The sequence below is a fragment of the Tympanuchus pallidicinctus genome, unplaced genomic scaffold, assembly GCF_026119805.1.
Source record: "Tympanuchus pallidicinctus isolate F22 unplaced genomic scaffold, pur_lepc_1.0 scaffold21, whole genome shotgun sequence".
NCBI lineage: Eukaryota > Metazoa > Chordata > Aves > Galliformes > Phasianidae > Tympanuchus > Tympanuchus pallidicinctus.
Window position 1 is genome coordinate 5,315,035 of NW_026294733.1, and position 19,122 is coordinate 5,334,156.

Sequence of the window (19,122 nt, forward strand, 5' to 3'; positions counted from 1 at the left end):
CGGCGTGTTTCCTTATCTGGGAACAGAGATGGCTGCAATGCAAAGAAGATGCTCATTATCTTAAAAATGTTGACAAATTGCCTCTCTGAGCCAATTAGTGGTGAAGCAGCTGTTACGCACTGCGCTCTGGATGTGGACTTGTTGTGTAAAACGTTGGGGTTTGGTTCCCCAGGCTCTTAAGTGAAGGCTGGAGGTTGTGGAGGCAAAATATCCCCTCCTGCCCATTTTCCCCTTTGCAGTTCCTGGTACACTGTGAGCTCCTGTTGTCCCTTGTGCCCAATGCTGCTGGGACAGCCATGCAGGGTGCTGCCTGGATTTACTGCTGCTGCAGTGTTATCCATGTGGGGACGCAGAAGAGGCATTGCAGTCATACACAGGAAGACTCTATTTTGTAAACGGGTCAGAGGCAGGTCTTGCAAATGCCCAACTGAGTAGAAGGAACTGGAACTGGAAATATATTAAAAAAAAATAACGAAATGAGACAGGTTAGATTATTCTATATTAAATAATACATGCAGAGGAGAGTGTGAACACGTGGATAGGACCACATTTTTTCATTGGGTGCTCTTTTATTCTCTGGCCCCTAAAGCTGTGAGCTTTCTCTGCCAGATCCAGAGCTGCCATCACAAAGGGTGTGGGAGAGACTCCCTAATATTCGTCACTCCCACTGCTGGCCATATTAGACTAAGAACACGGGGTGCATTCAGGGCTGAGCCATGGGAGTGCTGAAGGTCACTGCAAGCCCAGGCTGAGGAAGCAGAGCTGCACTGGCTGCGACTCAGCAGCACAGCAGTAATACCTGGCAGCTGACAGACCTGAAATTGCCAGATGTCAGGGAATTATTTCAGGGCACACAAGCGCTCTTGCTCTTTCACATATGTTTACCATACAGGTGCTGCTTTGCTCTCAAGCAGTGTCTCTTTTCCTCTCATCTGCACATCCTCGGCCTTTATCAGCTGTTGGTAGAAACTTGCATTTCTGGGGCATTTTGGTGTGGTTCTGGAGGTGTTTTTCTCCGGTGAGAATTGACATTCAGCAGGAGCACTGGGAGCAGGGAATGGGCAGCAGCTGGCCATGGGAAGACCAGAGCAGATAGATGGGTGCAGTGCAATGGGGGCTCAGCCCAACCTCAGCCATTCTCCATCACCACCACTTATGGCAGCTGCCTGTGGACCAGTGCTTCTTCTGCAGAGTTTTACTTCACATGTGCTCACTGTTGCCCCTCAGTTCACTCAGACTTTGGTAGAAGAAAAAACTTGGTAGAAGGAAAAACCACTGCATGAGCAGGAGGAGCCAGTGTTACCACTGAGATACAGGGAGAATAGCATTGCAGAGACTTAAGGACAATGGCTCATCTGAAAATGTGAGTCTCCAAGGTATCAGAGGTACATCAGAGCTCACTGAATCCAAATTCTGATGTCACTGGGTAATACTTCTTTATTATTTTTTCCATATTTTAATATAAATGATAGAATTAATCCCAAATTCTTTATCTGTTGCATGCTTTATGCATATCTATCCATTCTTTGTTGTCTCTGCAATAAAAAAAAAAAAGCTGCACTGTGTATATATAGACAAAGAAGCTATGATAGAATCTCTCCAAATAGAATTCACCTGCCAGGAAAGGCAATTTTCTTCTCCAGTATTTGCAATACAATTTGCAGTATAATTATTTCTCAAAGCCTCATGGAAAAAGAAAACCAAAAAGCACTCACTAAAACGACAGAGAGAAACAGTCCTAAATGTCTGTATTCTTGGCCTTATATGCACACATGGCTCCTCTGCTTACCCACACACCCAAAGCATCCTGTAGGCTGCTGCTGCTTGCTCCAGCTCTCCTGGTGTGTCCCAGCCATGGAAGCTTTCCTTCAGGGCTGTGTGTCTGCTGGCTGCTGCTCGCCTGGTGTGTTAGAAACATTGGTATATTTGCTGTGTACAGAACAGAACAGACCTAGCTGTGTGTTTGTGTACATGGGGCTAATCTTACTGAATCCAAACATACCACATAATCACTGCTAAATAAAGGCTAAAGCAAAGCAGATGTATCCAAAGAGTGTTGGAGCACCAGAGTGACAGATGCTTGTTGCGCCATTTACAAACATTAATTAACATTAATGTACTGTTCAGACATCAAATTAGCACAATCCTTTGAGAAAAGTGACGTTTTAGAGCCTTAAACTTCCCTAGAACAGGGGCAGAGGCTGCAGCTGGCCAGGCTGCAGGGCTTTGGTCCTCTGAAGGACAGGGAGGAGGCAGCTGCAGCCAGCTGTGTGCCTCAGGACATCAGCTGGCTGCAGCTGCAGGGACAGGGTGTCAGCGGGCAACCTCGCTGCATTCTAAATAGCTATCAGTAAGTAATTGGGAGTTCAACAGGCTGGCTGTGTGACACAATGCCAGTGTCGAACCAGGCCGTGAGTTCCCCCTGTCCTTCTCAGACAGAAAAGTGCTTGGTCTCCTGCAGTTGGTTGTGTGGTCCCAGCCTCGTGGGCAGGGGATGCGTGGGATATGGCACATGGCTGCAGGATGACGCCGAGAGAAAGCTAACACAGGTCTGCAGAATTCAGGTTGGAAAGCATTACCAAAAATAACGGGGCAGATGGTCACGGCACAGCCTGCGAGAAGCACTGTCCTTTATTTATCTCTACCAAACCACTAGAAACGTGGACACTTATTTTACCACCATTGCCTACAGTAGCCCTGCACACACACCAACCCATGCAGGGATTGTGGAGGAGCCTTCCATCTCCGTTTGGCAACATACGTTTGTTTGTATTACTAGCTAAATTTATCCAATTCCAATTAACTGTTCTCTTCAGCATTTTTTCTCAGTGTAATTATCTCAACACCAGCAGGCCGTTGTTTTTCTAATAAGAATTTAATTTTGTTAGATATAATCATTTTAGGACATTTTTCTTCTGGACCAGCAATGCATAACTTTGTTTAGTTTGGTACAGTCAGAGATCATGGCTTATTTGCTCAGCAGGAAAAAGGAAAAGAGAAAAGAGCCATTCTCTCTCAGAATAATGTAGAAGCCTGGTTATGTGGAAGCTAGAATGTGGTTTTACAGGAATGTTGGCAAAGTCACTAGCACTGTTTTAATTCTGCACAGTGATGAACAACTTCAGGCTCTCTCTCTATGGACCTCCTGACTTTGCCAGGGTTCAGCTGAAGCCTGATCCAGTCCGGCTTGACTGCAGGAGAAGAAGAACATGCCATTCTCATTCACACAGGTTTTTCCCTGCTCCATTCAGCAGCTCCTGTATCTGAGCCGTGGCTGGGAGCAGTTTGCTGGGGAGCCTCTCTGCTCGGGTTCTTAGTTTTGCCACCCCCCTTTTATGCTTTTTGGTGCTCTTTAAGAGCATTAAACAGTTACAGTACTCAGAAAGTTTTCCTCTGCTCATTTTGGCCCCAGTAATGATAAATCATATGGTACGCATATCATGGAATACATACACGTGACACCAAATGGATTTCTATGTGGGAATCCATATGGCCCCGTCTGTTCTGTGAAGGTGGGTGTGTATTTGTCTGTCTGTGATGTCTAAGGAGCTTCTTTCAGGGTAGTATCTGCATACTCATAACTTAAATAAGATTGGATTGAAAACTGGGGAGATACTTCAATTTTTTCCAAGGAAGGAATTATCTCATGCAGTAAAATAATTAGGTTCTGTGATGCTCGGAAGGCAGCAGAGTGGTTCAAACTCTGCCTTAAGAGGCAGGAGCTGAGGATGCCTGGCTGCTCTCTGGAGATGTGCCCAGGGCAGCTCATACACAGTCCCAGGCTTGACAAGGAGCTTGTGCCCGCATCAGCGCCCACTTCTCTTAAACCACAGAGAATGGCAGCTCTGCTGGCCCAGCTGGTTACCTGGATTCTTGAACCTCTGGTTTTGGTCTTGACAGTGGGTCTGGTTACAACCAGAGTCTCATCTTGTTGCTGCTTAGTGAGTATACAGATATCACTGCTGCAGATAGCCATCCCTGCCATGGGCCACAGCTAAATTCTGCTGCTGTCTGGTGGAAGTTAGGAATGTAGTGAAATGCCACGCTGTTTCTCAGCCCTTTCACTTTCCTTTACTGTCTCCAAGAGCCTATAATCTATAAACTTGTGTTAACTGCAGGTGTTATCACTTGGAAGTTGACATGATATTGAAGAACCATTATTTCCCTCTTTTTTTTTCCCCTGGGCAGGACGGTCAGAGTGTGCATGTTTGTTTGTAAGATTTTTTGTTCAGGCAAAGAGGCAACAACAAACACTCATAATTTACAATGCTTACATTTCCACGAAAGCCTTGGACCTACACAGCAGATTCAGTGTTCAGTCATACAAGGCAAGAATATAGTTGTGGTTCATTTTCTGTCTATTTTCTCTTTGCATTCACAGCTTCCTTCTTATCCATCACATCCTGTCTTCACATATACACAAACTTAACATTAGACAAGCTGTCCACGATCCTGCTGCTGAGGAATGTGATATTGTGCCTGCTCTGCACAAAGTGTTGAAGGCTGTTAGGTACAAATGTGTCACTGGTGTACCGTGTGTTATGCATTTATATTTGTTTTTTGGTTTTAAATGTAGCACTGACCATGAAGATAAACTCACCAGCAGGGAAAATTCAAGTTCTGTTGGGAAAGGATAAAATATTCTGCTCTTATAGCAGTTGGACATCGTTTATATTTGGCTCCTCCATGGGGCAGTGAATCTTGAGAGGCATTTATAGCTTTCATGAACATAACAGAGGTGTACCTGCATTCATAGAATCATAGAATGGGTTGGAAAGGACCTCAGGGATCATCAAGTTCCAACCCCTCATTTCTTTGGAGCTCATGAGGCTGTTTATAGCAAATGAGGTTCACTCTGGGGGATCAATCCATTCGGCACTAATGAGTGCCCCCAAAGTCATTGTGATTGGAAGAGAAAGGACAGTTGCATACATGTTTCAGAGCCAGAGACTGGGTAGAGCACAAATCCTTGGTAGCCAAACATATCCCATATCCATAAAGGCCATAACTATGGCTCCATGAACTATTTTGTTCTGTTTGAGCCATCTGTAAAATGTTAGCTCTGGAATCATTCACATGTGGTAAATGTCTGATGCGGGAAAGGAAAAGCATTGTAATAACCTTTGCTTTATGGAGCTGTTTGGAAGATCTGCAAGTCCAGGAAGGGATCCTTGCGTTTCCCTTTCAGCTGAGAATGTCATAATAGGGGCAGAAGAGCGGATGTTCACATCATCTACTCTGCTGTAGGTAACGGGAACTTAACGTTTCCAGGGAACTGCAAAAACATGGATCTTGGCTGATAATAGTAAGAATTAATATTTAACTCAACTTGGACATTGTATTAATCATGTGTATATATTGCATTTTATATTCATCCATCATACTGTCACAGTAGTACCTAATAGATATTCTTTATGAGCTCAGGAAAACAGCTCTAGCTTGAAAGGAAGCAGAAATGTAGAATATGCCTTTATTTCAACTTTTGACTAAAGCTATTGATAATCTTGGAGATATAATTACTTTTCTCTCAGTGAATAAATAGCTGCTAAAATACCGAAACCGTTGTTTGCATCAAATCATCAGCTACTGCAAAAATTGGTGTGACTTCAGTGTCTCCTGTTAACATACACAGTTTGCTGTTATCTGACTCTCTGGGCCATTGAATGGAGTCCTCCTGAGCAGTGGGCAGCCAGCTCTGTGCTCCTCTGCCTCACTCACCATCAGCAAAATTATCACCCATGTTCTGATTGCGGGACCTCACTGCTGTTAACAGGGGAGGGGCAGGAAGAACCCAGCTCAACTCCCCGAATACAGCAGGAGTCATGGCAGCAGCACCTAGCAAAAAAATATGCATATGATCTTTTGACATGTAAGTGGAGGAAAATTGCTGCTGAATCACTGAGAGGGAAGAAATATGAGAGCTTACGGTGTCATTTTTACAGGCATAATTTTTACTCTAATGGCCTTTAACAGCATGTACAAGCCAGCATAACGCTGTCAGTTGCAGCAGAGATAGGAGTACAGAAATGTAATGACTTGAGCTGCTTGGAAGAATTGTTTTCCTCCTGTAGCTAATTAGCAGTATGTCATGGTTTTCTGTTTGCTGATTCAACAGCTGGAATGGTAGCTGGTGTCCTGGCTTTTCTCTCCATTTATTTGTTGAATTTCTCCTTCTGCCCTTTCCACAAATAAATGCGGCCTCTTGGGGCTTGCAGGAACTTGCTATCAGGAGTGTGACAAGAATCCTTTGATGTCCAACACTGGGTAGCACTTTGCAGAAGGTGTCTCTCAGATAGTAAATAAACAGATATGCCAGGTAGATCTCCCTTGGGTCTAGAGTTGGAGGAGCAGTTGCACATAATGCCAGGAGAAGCACCATCTGTCTGAATAAGCAGTCAAAGATGTTACTGAAAATACCTGTTTGAATTCAAAGGTCAGTTTATTTCCTTGGGAAGGAAACTGAAGAACATGAGAAATCTGAACTCGATAATCTCTAGTAATAGAAGGCGAGGTTACACGTGCAGTGTAAGGTGGCTAATTAGCCCAGGAAGAAAGAGATATTTATTCTTCCCTTGGAAATCACTAAGAGATAACAACTTGACCATGCTGACCCTCGTTGTCTGATAGACTTGGAAAAGTTTGGGCTGAAGGGAGCTGTGGAAATCTCTGATCCATCCTTCCTCTTCCAGCTCAAATCTGTCTCCATTTCAATCAGGCTCCCCAGGGCCCTCTCCGGTTGAGTTTGACATATCTTTGAGGCTGGGTAACCTCGCCTGTTCAAATCTGGACCCACTGAAGGCAAACTAATTAAATCTTGTTACTGTAAATTATTTGGCTTCTCCGTGTGCTGCCAGAGGGATGTGAAGATCATGTCAGTGAACAGAGGAATTGGATCCACTGAATATTATGGATGTTTGCATTGCTCCACGGAGGGAGCATTTCAGACAATGCCCTAAGAGAACATTTACTGTCAAATACACCATTTCTTTGAAAGCAAAATTTTTCAGAGAAACAGACCGATTTTCATGCGCACGTGAAACCAGAAGACAAGGTATAAATGATCAAATTGAAATAGTTGAATGCTTGCTTCAACATTTTTCCCCCATGACATTTTGAATCTCACTTCAAAGAGATGTTAAAAATGTTTTCTTTTGACACTTTGATTTTATTTCAACCTTCTGTATGGAATATATCTTCTAATTTTATCAAAATAAGGCAATTTAGCTGACTCCACATGACTGTTTTTAATTTCTGAAGAAAATTTGGCAATTTTTAGATTTTTCTGCCTGTTCAGTACAAACTTTTCAGTTCCCACTCAGCTCTTGACAAATCATGCACCTCAAGGATGTCACTTCTATACACACACACAAGATGTGCACGTGCGTGCTTTTATCTGTCTCTTATTTTAATGGGCTGCTGGCACTTAGAATTTCTCAAAGGCTACTCTTCAGGTTTGTGGTTCAGTTTTAGTGTATGTGTGCTAATTTAATGTCTCCATTTTATGATTCTACTGACCTCATAAAGCAGACTTAGATGGGCTACATACGCATTATGTCTTGGTGAGAAGCCTGTCTTTAAAAAAAATCTCTTTGACAGAGATCATTAGTTCCTTTTATAAATAGTTGTTGAAATTATGGCCACTTCTCCAGTGCAGTACTGATATCCTCTGGGTACACAGATGGGCACCACATTGCAGAATGTCTGTGCTTCCAAAATCTGGCAGGTACATCTACTAGACAATAACTATTAATTCATTGGGAAAATACAACCATCAGGCACGGAGCTGAATTTTGTATGGTGTTGTTTAGAAGAGCTGAGAATTCATGGGTGCTTGTGATGGCTGCAGTCTACTGGTTGTGCCAAGTGAAAATGCCAGGAGCTCAGCAAGAGGCATCTATAGGGGAAGCAGAGGGGCATTTGTGCAGGAAGCCTTGTTGGCGGAGCGGGGCTGCGCTGAGCACTGCTCTCCCACCTCGCAGCAATTCCTGCTTTCTGCAGCAGAACAGCTGTGTTCTGGAGCCAAGCCAGTCGTTTCCAACCAGTAGTTTCCGGCATCTCTAGATGTAGAGATCTGAACTGCAGGATCCCTGGAGACTTTTAAAAGGAAGTTGAAAATGTTCTCAGTTATACCTTTAGAGTGAGACTCGTGTTGGTTGTAAAGAGATTTTAATGCTGTTTTATGAGCTGAATTATAAAACATTTTGCAAAAAATGTCCTTTTATGAATATCCTTATGTCTGTGTGGTCAAGAAGAAAAAGTCTGATGTTCTGTAGCTGAGTGTTGACATTACTTCCTATCAATTATCTGGAGCAAGAGATAGTTCAAGGACATATCTAAACTTGGTTTTTGCATACAGTCCCTTTGCAGACCAACTGTCTTCATAGTCTACCCAGTGAGATTTCTGTTGTAATCTTCCTTACTCTGTCATGTTCAAATCAAAGAAACTACAAGACTGCTAGAGCAAGGAGCAGGGGATTGAAAGTCAGGACCATTTCTTGGCTCTGCTCTGGTCTCCAGTGTGAGCATGGGTAAGCCTCCAGCCTCCAGCTCCCTATCTCAGCAGTGGGGATGTCAATGCTGGCCTGCAATGTGTGCTGAAATTTAAAACTCTGGAGTTTGAAAATATTTCATTAGGAACCTAAGACAGGCTGTCAGGTCAGGACCTCCAGAAATTTGCAATAGGATGATATGGTTGCTGATCTGCTGTGCTTGTGGGCATATTTAACTTTGGAGATGGATTTCTGTTTTTAGGCTTGATACACCTTCTTGATGTAGAAATCTAATAACAGGTGGATAGCACAGGAAACAAACAGGCAAGTTGATTTTTTATCTCAGAAGATATTTTCTGTTCAAAGCTGGTTGCTATTTTAAGAACATGAATCTATTGTACTGTGAATGTGTTAGAATAACAGGGAGAAGAAAGGCAAGTGCAGGGCACCTCTCTTGATGGGGAAAAGCCTGGAAGTCCTGGGCAGGGCTGTGCTCTTCTTGTGCCTGAAGGTTAAGGCCAGGGAATAGGGAGGAAGAAAAGGAACTCAGTTAGGGAAAAGCACACTTAATTTTACTGACATTTTCACAACTATGAAACACTTTGTTAATTTGCAATAACAACCTTTGCAGCTTTGCCAAAATACATGTCCGTTGCCATTAGAAAAACCCCAACATTTACTCAGTTATGGCTAAGTAGAAGGAAGGTGAACTCATTCATTGTGGTAAGGAGGGTGCAGACAGCTTTGTGACTAAGCACAGGAGGAGAGGAGGGTGACATGGGAGGTCACTCCCTTGCTCAGAGACTTCAGACAAACCACAGCATTAATCTGTGCCTCATTTTCCCTAGCTGGAAAATAGAAAATATTGGCTTTTCCCTGCAAGGGACTCTGAGACCTTATTTACTCATGCTGTGAAAATACTCTGAGCTCCTTGTCTGAGAGGAAGTCAATAGAAATAGACTATAGAATCATTTTTTTACCACTGTTTCAAAAGGCAGAAGAAACAAGCTGAAGAAAAGGCTTTACAGTTTTATTTTTAGAAGACCTGAAGGTCTCCTTCAGTGATGGTTGTTCTCTTTCTTTCCTCCTTGCAGGTACTATGCTATCTGTTGCCAGCCACTGGTGTACAGGAACAAGATGACTCCACTGCGTATTGCTGTAATGCTTGGAGGCTGCTGGGTAATCCCGACGTTTATTTCTTTCCTCCCTATCATGCAAGGCTGGAATAGCATTGGCATCATTGATTTGGTGAGTAGCTTAGGAGACATACCGTCTTGGTACTACGTATATTCCCTGCTGTATCTTCTTTTAAAAAGCAATATTCAAGGAAAAAAAGGCAAGGGAGGCTAAAGGAGAAACCCCTTGTGACTGATTCAGAGGGCCTGCTGAATTCCTGGAAGGTGTCTTTATGGGGATTTACAAGGCTGCTGCCCACTGCCCTGTACCTGATGCAGACCCTTGTCTTCTGAGGCCACAGCAGCCCAGACTCATGCCACCTATGTGGTCCTTCTCCAGTGCATTTGGGCAGATGAAGCTTTAGCATTCTTGGTATAAGAACATATTCTGATGTACAGGTCAGTGAGCGCTGCAAAAAAAGCACAGCATCAAGTGAAGTTATTCCTCTTTGCAATGTCTGGGCTGTCAGGCTGATTTTCAATAGTTGAGGTGTGCTCTGGGATGCTGGAGCTGCATCATGGGAAGGTCCTACAGCAAAGCCCATGATGTGAGCACAGGCAGGAGGGGCAGCAGCAGGTAAGTGAAGTACTGCATATAGAAGAGGGAAAGGAGGAGAAAGAATAGCAAAGTGATGGTGGAGCTTCCTAGCAAACAGATTGCTGGTATTGGAGGTGCAGCACTGAATTTCTTCCCTTCTTTGTCCTTCTTCCCCCGGCCCCAGATTCAGCAAAGGCAGTTCAACAAGGCTTCCAACTCCACGTACTGCATATTCATGGTCAACAAGCCATACGCCATTACCTGCTCTGTGGTGGCCTTCTACTTTCCCTTCCTGCTGATGGTGCTGGCCTACTATCGCATCTACGTCACTGCCCGGGAGCACGCCCGGCAGATCCGGGTGCTGCAGCGCGCAGGGACCCCTGCTGACAGCCGGCACCAGCCTGACCAGCACAGCACGCATCGCATGAAGACCGAGACCAAAGCTGCCAAGACCCTGTGCATCATCATGGGGTGCTTCTGCCTGTGCTGGGCCCCCTTCTTTGTCACAAACATAGTAGACCCTTTCATAAACTATACGGTGCCGGGGAAGTTGTGGACAGCTTTCCTGTGGCTGGGCTACATCAATTCAGGGTTGAACCCCTTCCTCTATGCCTTCCTGAACAAGTCTTTCAGACGTGCCTTCCTCATCATCCTGTGCTGTGGTGATGAGCGATACCGAAGGCCTTCCATCCTGGGGCAGACAGTCCCCTGTTCCACCACCACAATAAATGGATCAACTCATGTGCTAAGGTGAGTGTTTGTTTCTCAGCTGCTGCAAAATACCTTGAGTCACTGGAAAGAGAACTCCTCATGAGTTTTCTTAAGGGATTATTTTTGCATTGCATTTGAAATAGCTGATGGGTTAACTGTTCAAAAAGGAGGGAGCAAGAGAAGTGCACAGAAGTCCTTAGGGTGCTTCAATGACCAGTGCTTGTATGTGCCCAGATACGTACTGGAGTGCACAGTTTCTCCAGAGGCGTGTTCAGAAAACAGCTGGGAGGAGGCAGTACTTGTGCATGCATGCTGGAAATCCCATTGCTTTTTCTGAGAAGAACAGTTTGACTGCAGGGGGAGCACCCTGCAGGAGGCTGCCCTCCCTTTGCTCTAGCAGAGGGACCGAGGTGCTCTCATTGCCACTTCTCCTCAGATTCTGCCTTTGTAGACCCACCGGCTGGTGCTGCTGAACCTGAAGTGATGAAAAGCAAAGGATGGCACTGTGGAATCCTAGGGAGTGTGAAGCTCCCACACCTCACACATCCATCCTTTACATCCATACATCCTGTAAATCCACAGTGCTTTTTGCAAGAGGACTGCGTGTGGTTGGGATGGCAGCGGGCTCTGTGCTGGGCCACATCCTTTGCTGCCTTCTCCTCACCGAGCAGTGGAGGCAGAGCACTGAGGAAGGCAGGGAAGAGCAGTTATCTCCATAATATCAGAATGAGCTCTATTCTCTGAAAGAAAATCTGCAGGTGTTTCTGTGCAACTGCCTGAGAGCTATTTGGTTCTGGTGGTAGATGGATTCATGGCTCCATACTTGCAGCTAAGGGCTTGGTAACTGTTTGTGTTCAGAGCTGAACCCGTCTGGAGAAAAAAATCATACTTCCAGCTGTGCCTGATCTGTTGGTTTGTGTCTGGTTTGCACCCAGCTCCCTTCTGTAAGTTTTGGAAAGAGTCCTGGGCTGTGTAGTGAATGGGAGACAGGGCAGGGCTTTCCACAACCCTGAGACAGGCCTCTCATGCTTTTCACCTTATGAAGGACATTAAAAACTATATATCTTCTGCTGAGTAAAAGCTGTTCAAGGGCTAAGGTCCCAGAGTCCTCTGCCTGTGATGGATGCAGGACACAGCGCAATGCTGAGCTTGTGTCAGATGAGGCGGATGCTGCTCAGCTGCAGAAGGAGGCTGGGAGCTGCAGAAACAAGCACTGGGAATGTGGCTGCATGCAGGGAAGAGAAAAGGGCCACTGATGGTGGAGGGCTCCATGCTGTGACAGCCTCACCAGGGCACTGGCCATGACCTCAATCCTTCCAGAGTTCAAGGAGTGTTTAGAAGATGCTCAGAAATATGGTTTGAGTTTTAGGTGGTCCTATGTGCAGCCAGGAGTTGGATTTGATGATCTTTGCGTGTCCTTCCAATTCAGAAAATTCTGAGGTTCCATGATTTTAGTGTTTACCTGGCCAGCCCACTGGCCTAAGCACAGAGAAAGAGCGAGTGGTGTCTGTTTGGGCTATTAAGTGCTGCAGCAAGATAGTTTTTGTGAAAGCACTCCCATTTCCAGTTCCCCCCTCACGTGTGTAACATGTGGCTCCTGCAAACAAGTCCTCCGTGGAAATAAATAATGAGTCTGAGGACTGCGTGACCAGCTGCCCTGCCTTGCTGCAATCCTGTCAATGTAGATGTGATAAACACTATAAAATGCTCCATGAGAACTAACTCTGTATACAGCATCTTCTTCGTTTCTAGCTTGTATGAGTTATTGTACAGATAAGAGTGGGTCCTCTCTCTTCAGCTCACTGCATGCACAAGCTACATTCCCTCCTGCCTTTCTGTGTCACTCCTCTTGCAGGGAAAGGCACCCAGGGCTGCTGAGCAACACTTCTGCACTCCAGCACTTCAGACACAATTACTTTCTATTTTTCTTGGCTTTGTAGCAGATAAGCATGACTTCCTCTCCTGTGTGGATATTGCACTGCTGGTGATGGAGGCGTAGGGATTAAAGGAAAGGTGACTAATTGTAGTTTCTGGGCTTAATCTCACTTGTGGAATTTTGAATTCTTTGGTGCTTCTCTATTAAATGCAGAACAGTTTGGACTCAGCTCAAATTGAAGGCAGGTCCTCTCAAGATGTAACGCACATTTGCTCTGTAGCTTGGAAATCCTGTGCCCAGTAGCTAAAATACCTTAAACCTATGGGCTGGCCTCATACTAACCCAGCTGTGAAGAAGCTTGGGGGCTGGGCTTGGTTCCCACTCTTCCAACCTCAGAGTTGTTTTCTCCTGACTAAGAGCTTCTGCACATGGGGGGAAGTTGTGCAAGAGGGATGCTGCAGCTGTGTCTTGTACCCCTGCAGGAAGAGCATGGAGAGTCCTTGTGCTGAATGCAGGGTGGGCTTCCACTCTAAAAGTCTGCAGTTCTGAGTTAAGCTGACTGAATCTCTCAGCCTCAGGGGGATTCAGGAGTGGTGGAACAGGACTTGGATTTCTATCCCCTCCCCACATCCAATCTTGATAATATTTGGACTATTCTTCAGCTGTGTCTGTCCAAACTATTCTTCCTTTGCCTATGACCAACTCACTGGTGCTTCTCCAATTGCCAACACTACACTTGTCTTCATTAAAGGTAAATTTCAGGCTTTCGCTCTTGGATGTCTGACCTGTGAGTGCCTTCCAGAGAGGAAACCATTTCTTCTTTTTTTTTTTCTGATAACTTCAGAGCCAGAATATTCTAATGTTCTCATTTCGGGATTTCTCATGGTTGTATTAAGAATGGGGAAAAAAAAAAAGAGGAGGAGCAGAGCACAATAAACAACAGTGGTGAGAAGAGGCAGACCCCCTCAGCATACACAGACAGGCCAGTTGGGAGGAGCCCTCATCCTTTCTTTATTTTTCAATTGATCTGTGAAGACTGTGGTGTTCTGGACAAGCAGACAGGGAGAGGCTTTGCACAGCACACCTGGGGCCCATTGCATGTCCAGTGGGATGGGCAGGCTGCCTGCAGTTCAACTGCCTTGCCACAGTGGGAGGGAAACCCCAACAGCCACCCTCTTTTCTCCCTAAACCCTGAAGCAAGAGATGAGGAAAGGATTTCCCATCACCAATTTTGCTCTTGAACTCTACATGAAGTGACGGAGATACCCATTCTTTGAGCAGGGTAAGATGTAGTGCAAAGTATGGTTGGAAGATGTCATGAAGAGGCAGGATATAAGATTAATTAGAGCTGGATCTGCCTGTAACGTAGGCAGGAGTGGTAGTATTAAATATTCATTCAGTTGTGAAGAAGATTTTCGCTTTCCTGTTTTTAAAACTTGCTTTCTGTAAGCATAGGAACTGCCAGAACACGTACTTTTGGCCCTTTGGATCCACCTATTTTACTTCTGATGTGTACTATCAATTGCAATCTAGGCAGGACACATGCAAATAGCAAATCGAAATCTGCAGATGTGGATGCTATCTGAAATTCATGCCCTATTCAATTTTCAAAGGCTGAGATTGCAACTTGCGTGTCATATGCAAAGGTTTGTTTCTTTGGTTGCAGCACAAATTGTGTAATATATAAATATGAATTTCTATTTATCTATGAGCATAAATATACAAATGAATTTGCAATTCACAGTTCTAAGAGGCTGTGGTGTGAAATATTGTGCACGGAAAGGATTTGGGGATCTTTCTGACTAACAAATGGATAGGAGAATTTACAATGAGCTCTCAGCTACCATAATGCAAAAATAAGCAGAATAATTCACAGCAGTACATAAGGCTTTCTGGACAACTCCAGCACATGTTCAGGAGTCCTGTGCACCACAGAGTGAAAACAAAATGCCATAATTACCTGAAAAATGCTGCTTCCTTTTTTAAACATATTGCTTGCATATCTTTTGTTGTGCATAGACATTTGGTTAAAGCAAAGCGACAAGCTCATACCTTTGGGAATCATTAAACTCTTGTACTGCACAAGGGGATTGGAACACAGCTGAGCAGTGCTTGAATTCTTGGATAAATCACGTTCTGAAATTTTGTCACAGCAGAGAAGGTGAAGTAGAATTGAGTGATGATCAGAGCAGACAAACTCTGGAACGTCTGGGTCAAGTACATCCCTTTGGTATTTGTATTCCCCATCTCCATCCAGAGGTACAATGTTCAGCACAGAGCAGTGTTGATCTCTCCTGGGAGAGCTATAGCGAGTGGTTTATTTACTCATTTTCCAGCACAAAGAGGCCTTCTCAGACAGGGCTGATGCCAATGTCATTTCTCCAAACGAAAGCAAATCCTGATTTTCCTTTTAGAGGAGCCAAGAGAAACAAGATAAGAGGGGAAGAAAAGCAGCGCGCAGCTTTGGGGACTGGAATTTCATTGTCCTCATAAATACAGAATTAATAAGTAACCCAATCAAACACACTCATGTCAGCACTCTGAAGGTGCACAAGGCACGGGGAGAAGAGCGCAGTAAATCACTGCGCAGCCAGCACTCAGTGCTGGAGCATGGCTGCAGAGCCTTATTGGCCCCTGTGGGGAATGTGAGTGATGGGGTCAGTAAATCTGAACAGGCGCTGCAATGCTTGGCTCCTCATTTTGCAGAACTGTAGCAGCTCCCCTGGCTTGCAGCTGCACTGGAATAAAAAGAAATCCTTCTTGGCTGTAGGGAAGCACGGCTCAGATGTGCTGTGCCCACCTTGCTCCTGCCCCACTGGGTCTGACGCAGAGCAGGTGTGCGCTGGGATTGTAGCACTGCGCTGCTGCTTCTAGTCTGTAAGGTGTTGGCAGGAGCTCTTCCTCCCTCCTCTCCCTTTCCTGGCCAGGAGCAGAGGAGACACTGGTACAGAGGCTTTGGTGTTCATGTGGGTGGATGGGCTGACTGCGTTGCATTACTTCCAGAAGCAATGAAACAATGAATAAATTAAAGAGGCTGCCCTGAATTGTCATATAGGTCCTGGAGCCCTCCTGCCTGCCACGCTGCCAGTACAGAGTCTTCACTGCTGTGCTTACAGGTAAAATTCCGCTGTCCTGCCTCCTCCTGTTCCTCTTATCTCTTATCCTTCCTTAGGCATTAAGGCAGCCACACAGACCACGGAATTCCCAAGACAGAGCAAAGCAGTCAGGATGGGACAGCCCTGTGCTGCGGCTGCTCCCGCACAGCCCAAGCAGCTGCACGCTGGGCCCTGGCACCTGGACAGCCTGCAGACCGCAGCCTGGAAGCGCAGCCCCTCCTCGCTACTCGCCCACCTCTTCCCCGGCTCAGGGCCATCCTTTGGTGTCAAAAAGGTGTGTTGAGCTTCAGCGGGGAACGAACGCCTTCACTACCACCTTTCCCCGTGGAACAGTGGTGGTTGCTGGAGGAAGGAGAGACAGTGGTGACAAAGGGCACAGATGGGATGAGCTCACTGCCTGCCCTGATGAAGCCCACAGAAAGCATACAGGAACAGCAGCAGGAGCCTGGGCCCAGCTCATCCACTGATACGCCACGCTAAATATTTCTTTTCACTCTCCTTCTCCCTTGCACACATACCCATGCTCATGGAAACAACTCATTGCATAAGCCAGCAGGAAGCAGTTTCTGGAGAGGAGGAGATCACAGGCTGCTTTGCAAGGTGCTGCATCCTGGCTCTATTTGTGCTGCTGGAAGCAGGAGGGTGCTACAGGAACCTGGGATCTGTATCCTGGCTGCAGCAGCTTGCCATGGCCAAGGAAGGGCCTCACTACTGCTTTGAGAGAAAAAAAGATAGCTTGTTTCAATACATGAACAACTTTGCTTGGACAAACTTGCAAAGTCTGGCCCAGAGATGAGAGGTAAAGGGCTGGACTGAAACACAGCATCTCCCAGCGGTAGTGCATGCAGCTTCAAAGCCAACTCCTTGCATTGGCAGGGTACTGAGCTCCACCTAATTAGGTGAATGGGTAAAACCCACTATTACTGGCTTTTCTAGGGCATCTGAAGGGTGTAACTTCGGTTTTGTTTTTTCTCTTAAGGAGAAATAGGCAAGCAGTGTAGGCACATGAGATCATGGCGCTCACTATAGCAATTGGACAGATCAATACAATGGGAAAGGCATTACAGCAAAGCTGTGATGACAGAAGGACCAGCACAGTAGAAAGGTATTATAAAGGAAGGGAAGAAGGCGCTCACCTGTATCAGAAGATTCTAGGTTTGCAGGGGAAAGCTTCACCAAGGAGAGATCTGCAGAAAGAAATCCTTCCCAGTCAGCCTTTAAATGAGGTCTAAGAGAGGTGCAGCCAGGCTGCAGCCCTTTGGGTCACACAGCTGAATTACCTTCACCTGTGCTCCCAGGGCTGACCGGGTCCTTTCCCCAGGTGCTCAATCAGTGGCTCAGGCCATGACTCAACAGTTCCCATACACTTACAAACAGAACCAGCAAGGGAACAAAATCCTGAAAAAAGTATTTGGATAAAAAAGCATGAATTACAAACATGTCTTCTTAGCTTGTTTTGACCAAGTTTCAAAGTGAAGTGGATATGAATCTTTCGTGGCATTTTTTGAACACAAAGGATGCAAGGCCTTGGCTTAAAACTGAGTTTTTATTTTAGCACTAACTACACCATGAATATCCTTCTGAAAGGTTTTTTCCCTTTACAGATATTGAACAGATTTTTCTGTAGACGTTCTGTGATTTTTTTCTTATCACTCAAGGATCACTGGGGAAAGAATTTCAGTGGCAGAGTATTACTGCCCAAAGCTATACAGTTATTTACAGAAAATCATCATAGAGTAATAGAACCGTGGAATGGAATAGCTTAGATTGGAGGAGATCCCAAAGATTATCTTGTTCCAACCCTCCTGCCATGGGCAGGGTTGCCAACCACCACCCTGGGCTGCCCAGGGTCCCATCCCACCTGGCCTTTAATGCCTCCAAACATGGGGCATCCACAGCTTCTGTGGGCAGATGGTTCCAGCACCTCACCGCTCTCTGACTCAAACATTTCTTTCTAAACATCTAACCTAAATCTCCCCTCTTCTAGTTCAAAGCCATTTTTCCTTGTCTTATCACTATCAGACTGTGTAAAAACTTGGTCCTCCCTCTCCTTATAAGCTCCCTTCAAGTACTGGAAGATCACAAGGTCTCTGGGGAGCCTTCTCTTCTCCAAGCTAAAGAAGCCCAACTCTCTCAATCTTTCTTCAAAGGGCTGCAGCCATCTGACCATCTTCGTGGCTCTTCTCTGGACCCAGTCCAACAGCTCCATTTCTTGTGCTGAGGGCCCCAGGTATGGACCCTGTACTCCAGATGGAGACTCACAAAGGCAGAGCACAGGGGGACAATCCAGCTTTTACCCATCAGGAACCCCAAGTCATTGTCTGCAGGGCTGCTCTCAAGGAGTTCCTTTTCCACTCTTACTCATATCTGGGATTACCTCAACCCATGTGCAACACTTTGCACTTGACCTTATTAAATCTCATTAGATTCTCACATTTCCACTTCTTGAGTGTGTCCAGGTCCATCTGGATGGCATCCCTTCCTTCTGTTCCAGAATGGAACCCTGGGGGGCACCATTCGTGACCGGCCTCCACCTGGACATAGAGTCATTGGCAACAACCTTCTGGCTATGATCATCTAACCAATTCTTCATCCACTGAATATCCAGCCTTCAGATCCATCTCTCTTCAATTTGGAGATAAGGATGTGATGCAGGATCATGTCAAAGGCCATGAACAAGTCCAGGTACATGACATCAGTTGCCTTTCCTTTGTCCATTGGTGCTGTCACTCCATCACAGAAGGCCACTAGTTGGTCAGGCATGCCTGCTGTTGGTGAAACCATAATCAGACCATTATGGCCAGAAATTCTGCCTGGCAAGAACTGCCTGGGAATTTTAATGGTCCAGCAATATGGATCAGAGCTTTGACACAGTGCATCATCTTCACTAGAAGGTCATTAGCCCCAAAATGTATCATTTGGATTCGTTCTGCTGTTTCCTTCATTGCTTCATTGTTTGCAGTTCCATGCTGGATTGCCATAGATCATTTTGGAAGCATACTGACACCAGCAGACATTTTGCTGTGCTGGCGAGCAAGTACAGGCTCTGGAGCCTTAGGACGCCAGCTGTAGATCCTCCAGCTGTCACTTACTATTGGGAGGCAATAGACAAGAAATTCATGTTTGCAAAGTAAACAAAGAACATTCCCACTAAATTCTTTTTAGAAATTTTCTGAGCAAAGGATTGAGAGATCCCCCTGACATCTCCATCCACTGC

At 45.4% G+C, this 19,122-nt stretch overlaps 1 protein-coding gene and 1 long non-coding RNA gene across 3 annotated transcripts in view; one reads left to right on the plus strand and one right to left on the minus strand.

Moving 5' to 3' along the window:
* HTR4 (5-hydroxytryptamine receptor 4) overlaps positions 1-19,122 on the plus strand; it is a 100,333-nt gene that overhangs the window by 47,156 nt on the left and 34,055 nt on the right. The window contains exons 5-6 of the mRNA XM_052684467.1: positions 9,584-9,737; positions 10,387-10,952. Of these exons, the coding sequence (XP_052540427.1) occupies positions 9,584-9,737; positions 10,387-10,952 (720 nt within the window). The remainder of the gene's footprint in view (positions 1-9,583; positions 9,738-10,386; positions 10,953-19,122) is intronic.
* Positions 13,640-17,271, minus strand: LOC128081347 (uncharacterized). 2 transcript variants are annotated; one of them, XR_008207155.1, is made up of 2 exons: positions 17,042-17,271; positions 13,640-16,616 (listed from the first exon to the last, which is right to left on the minus strand). It is a non-coding gene; the product is annotated as an uncharacterized LOC128081347 (long non-coding RNA). The 2 variants fall into 2 exon arrangements; XR_008207156.1 differs by having other exon boundaries at positions 13,640-16,619.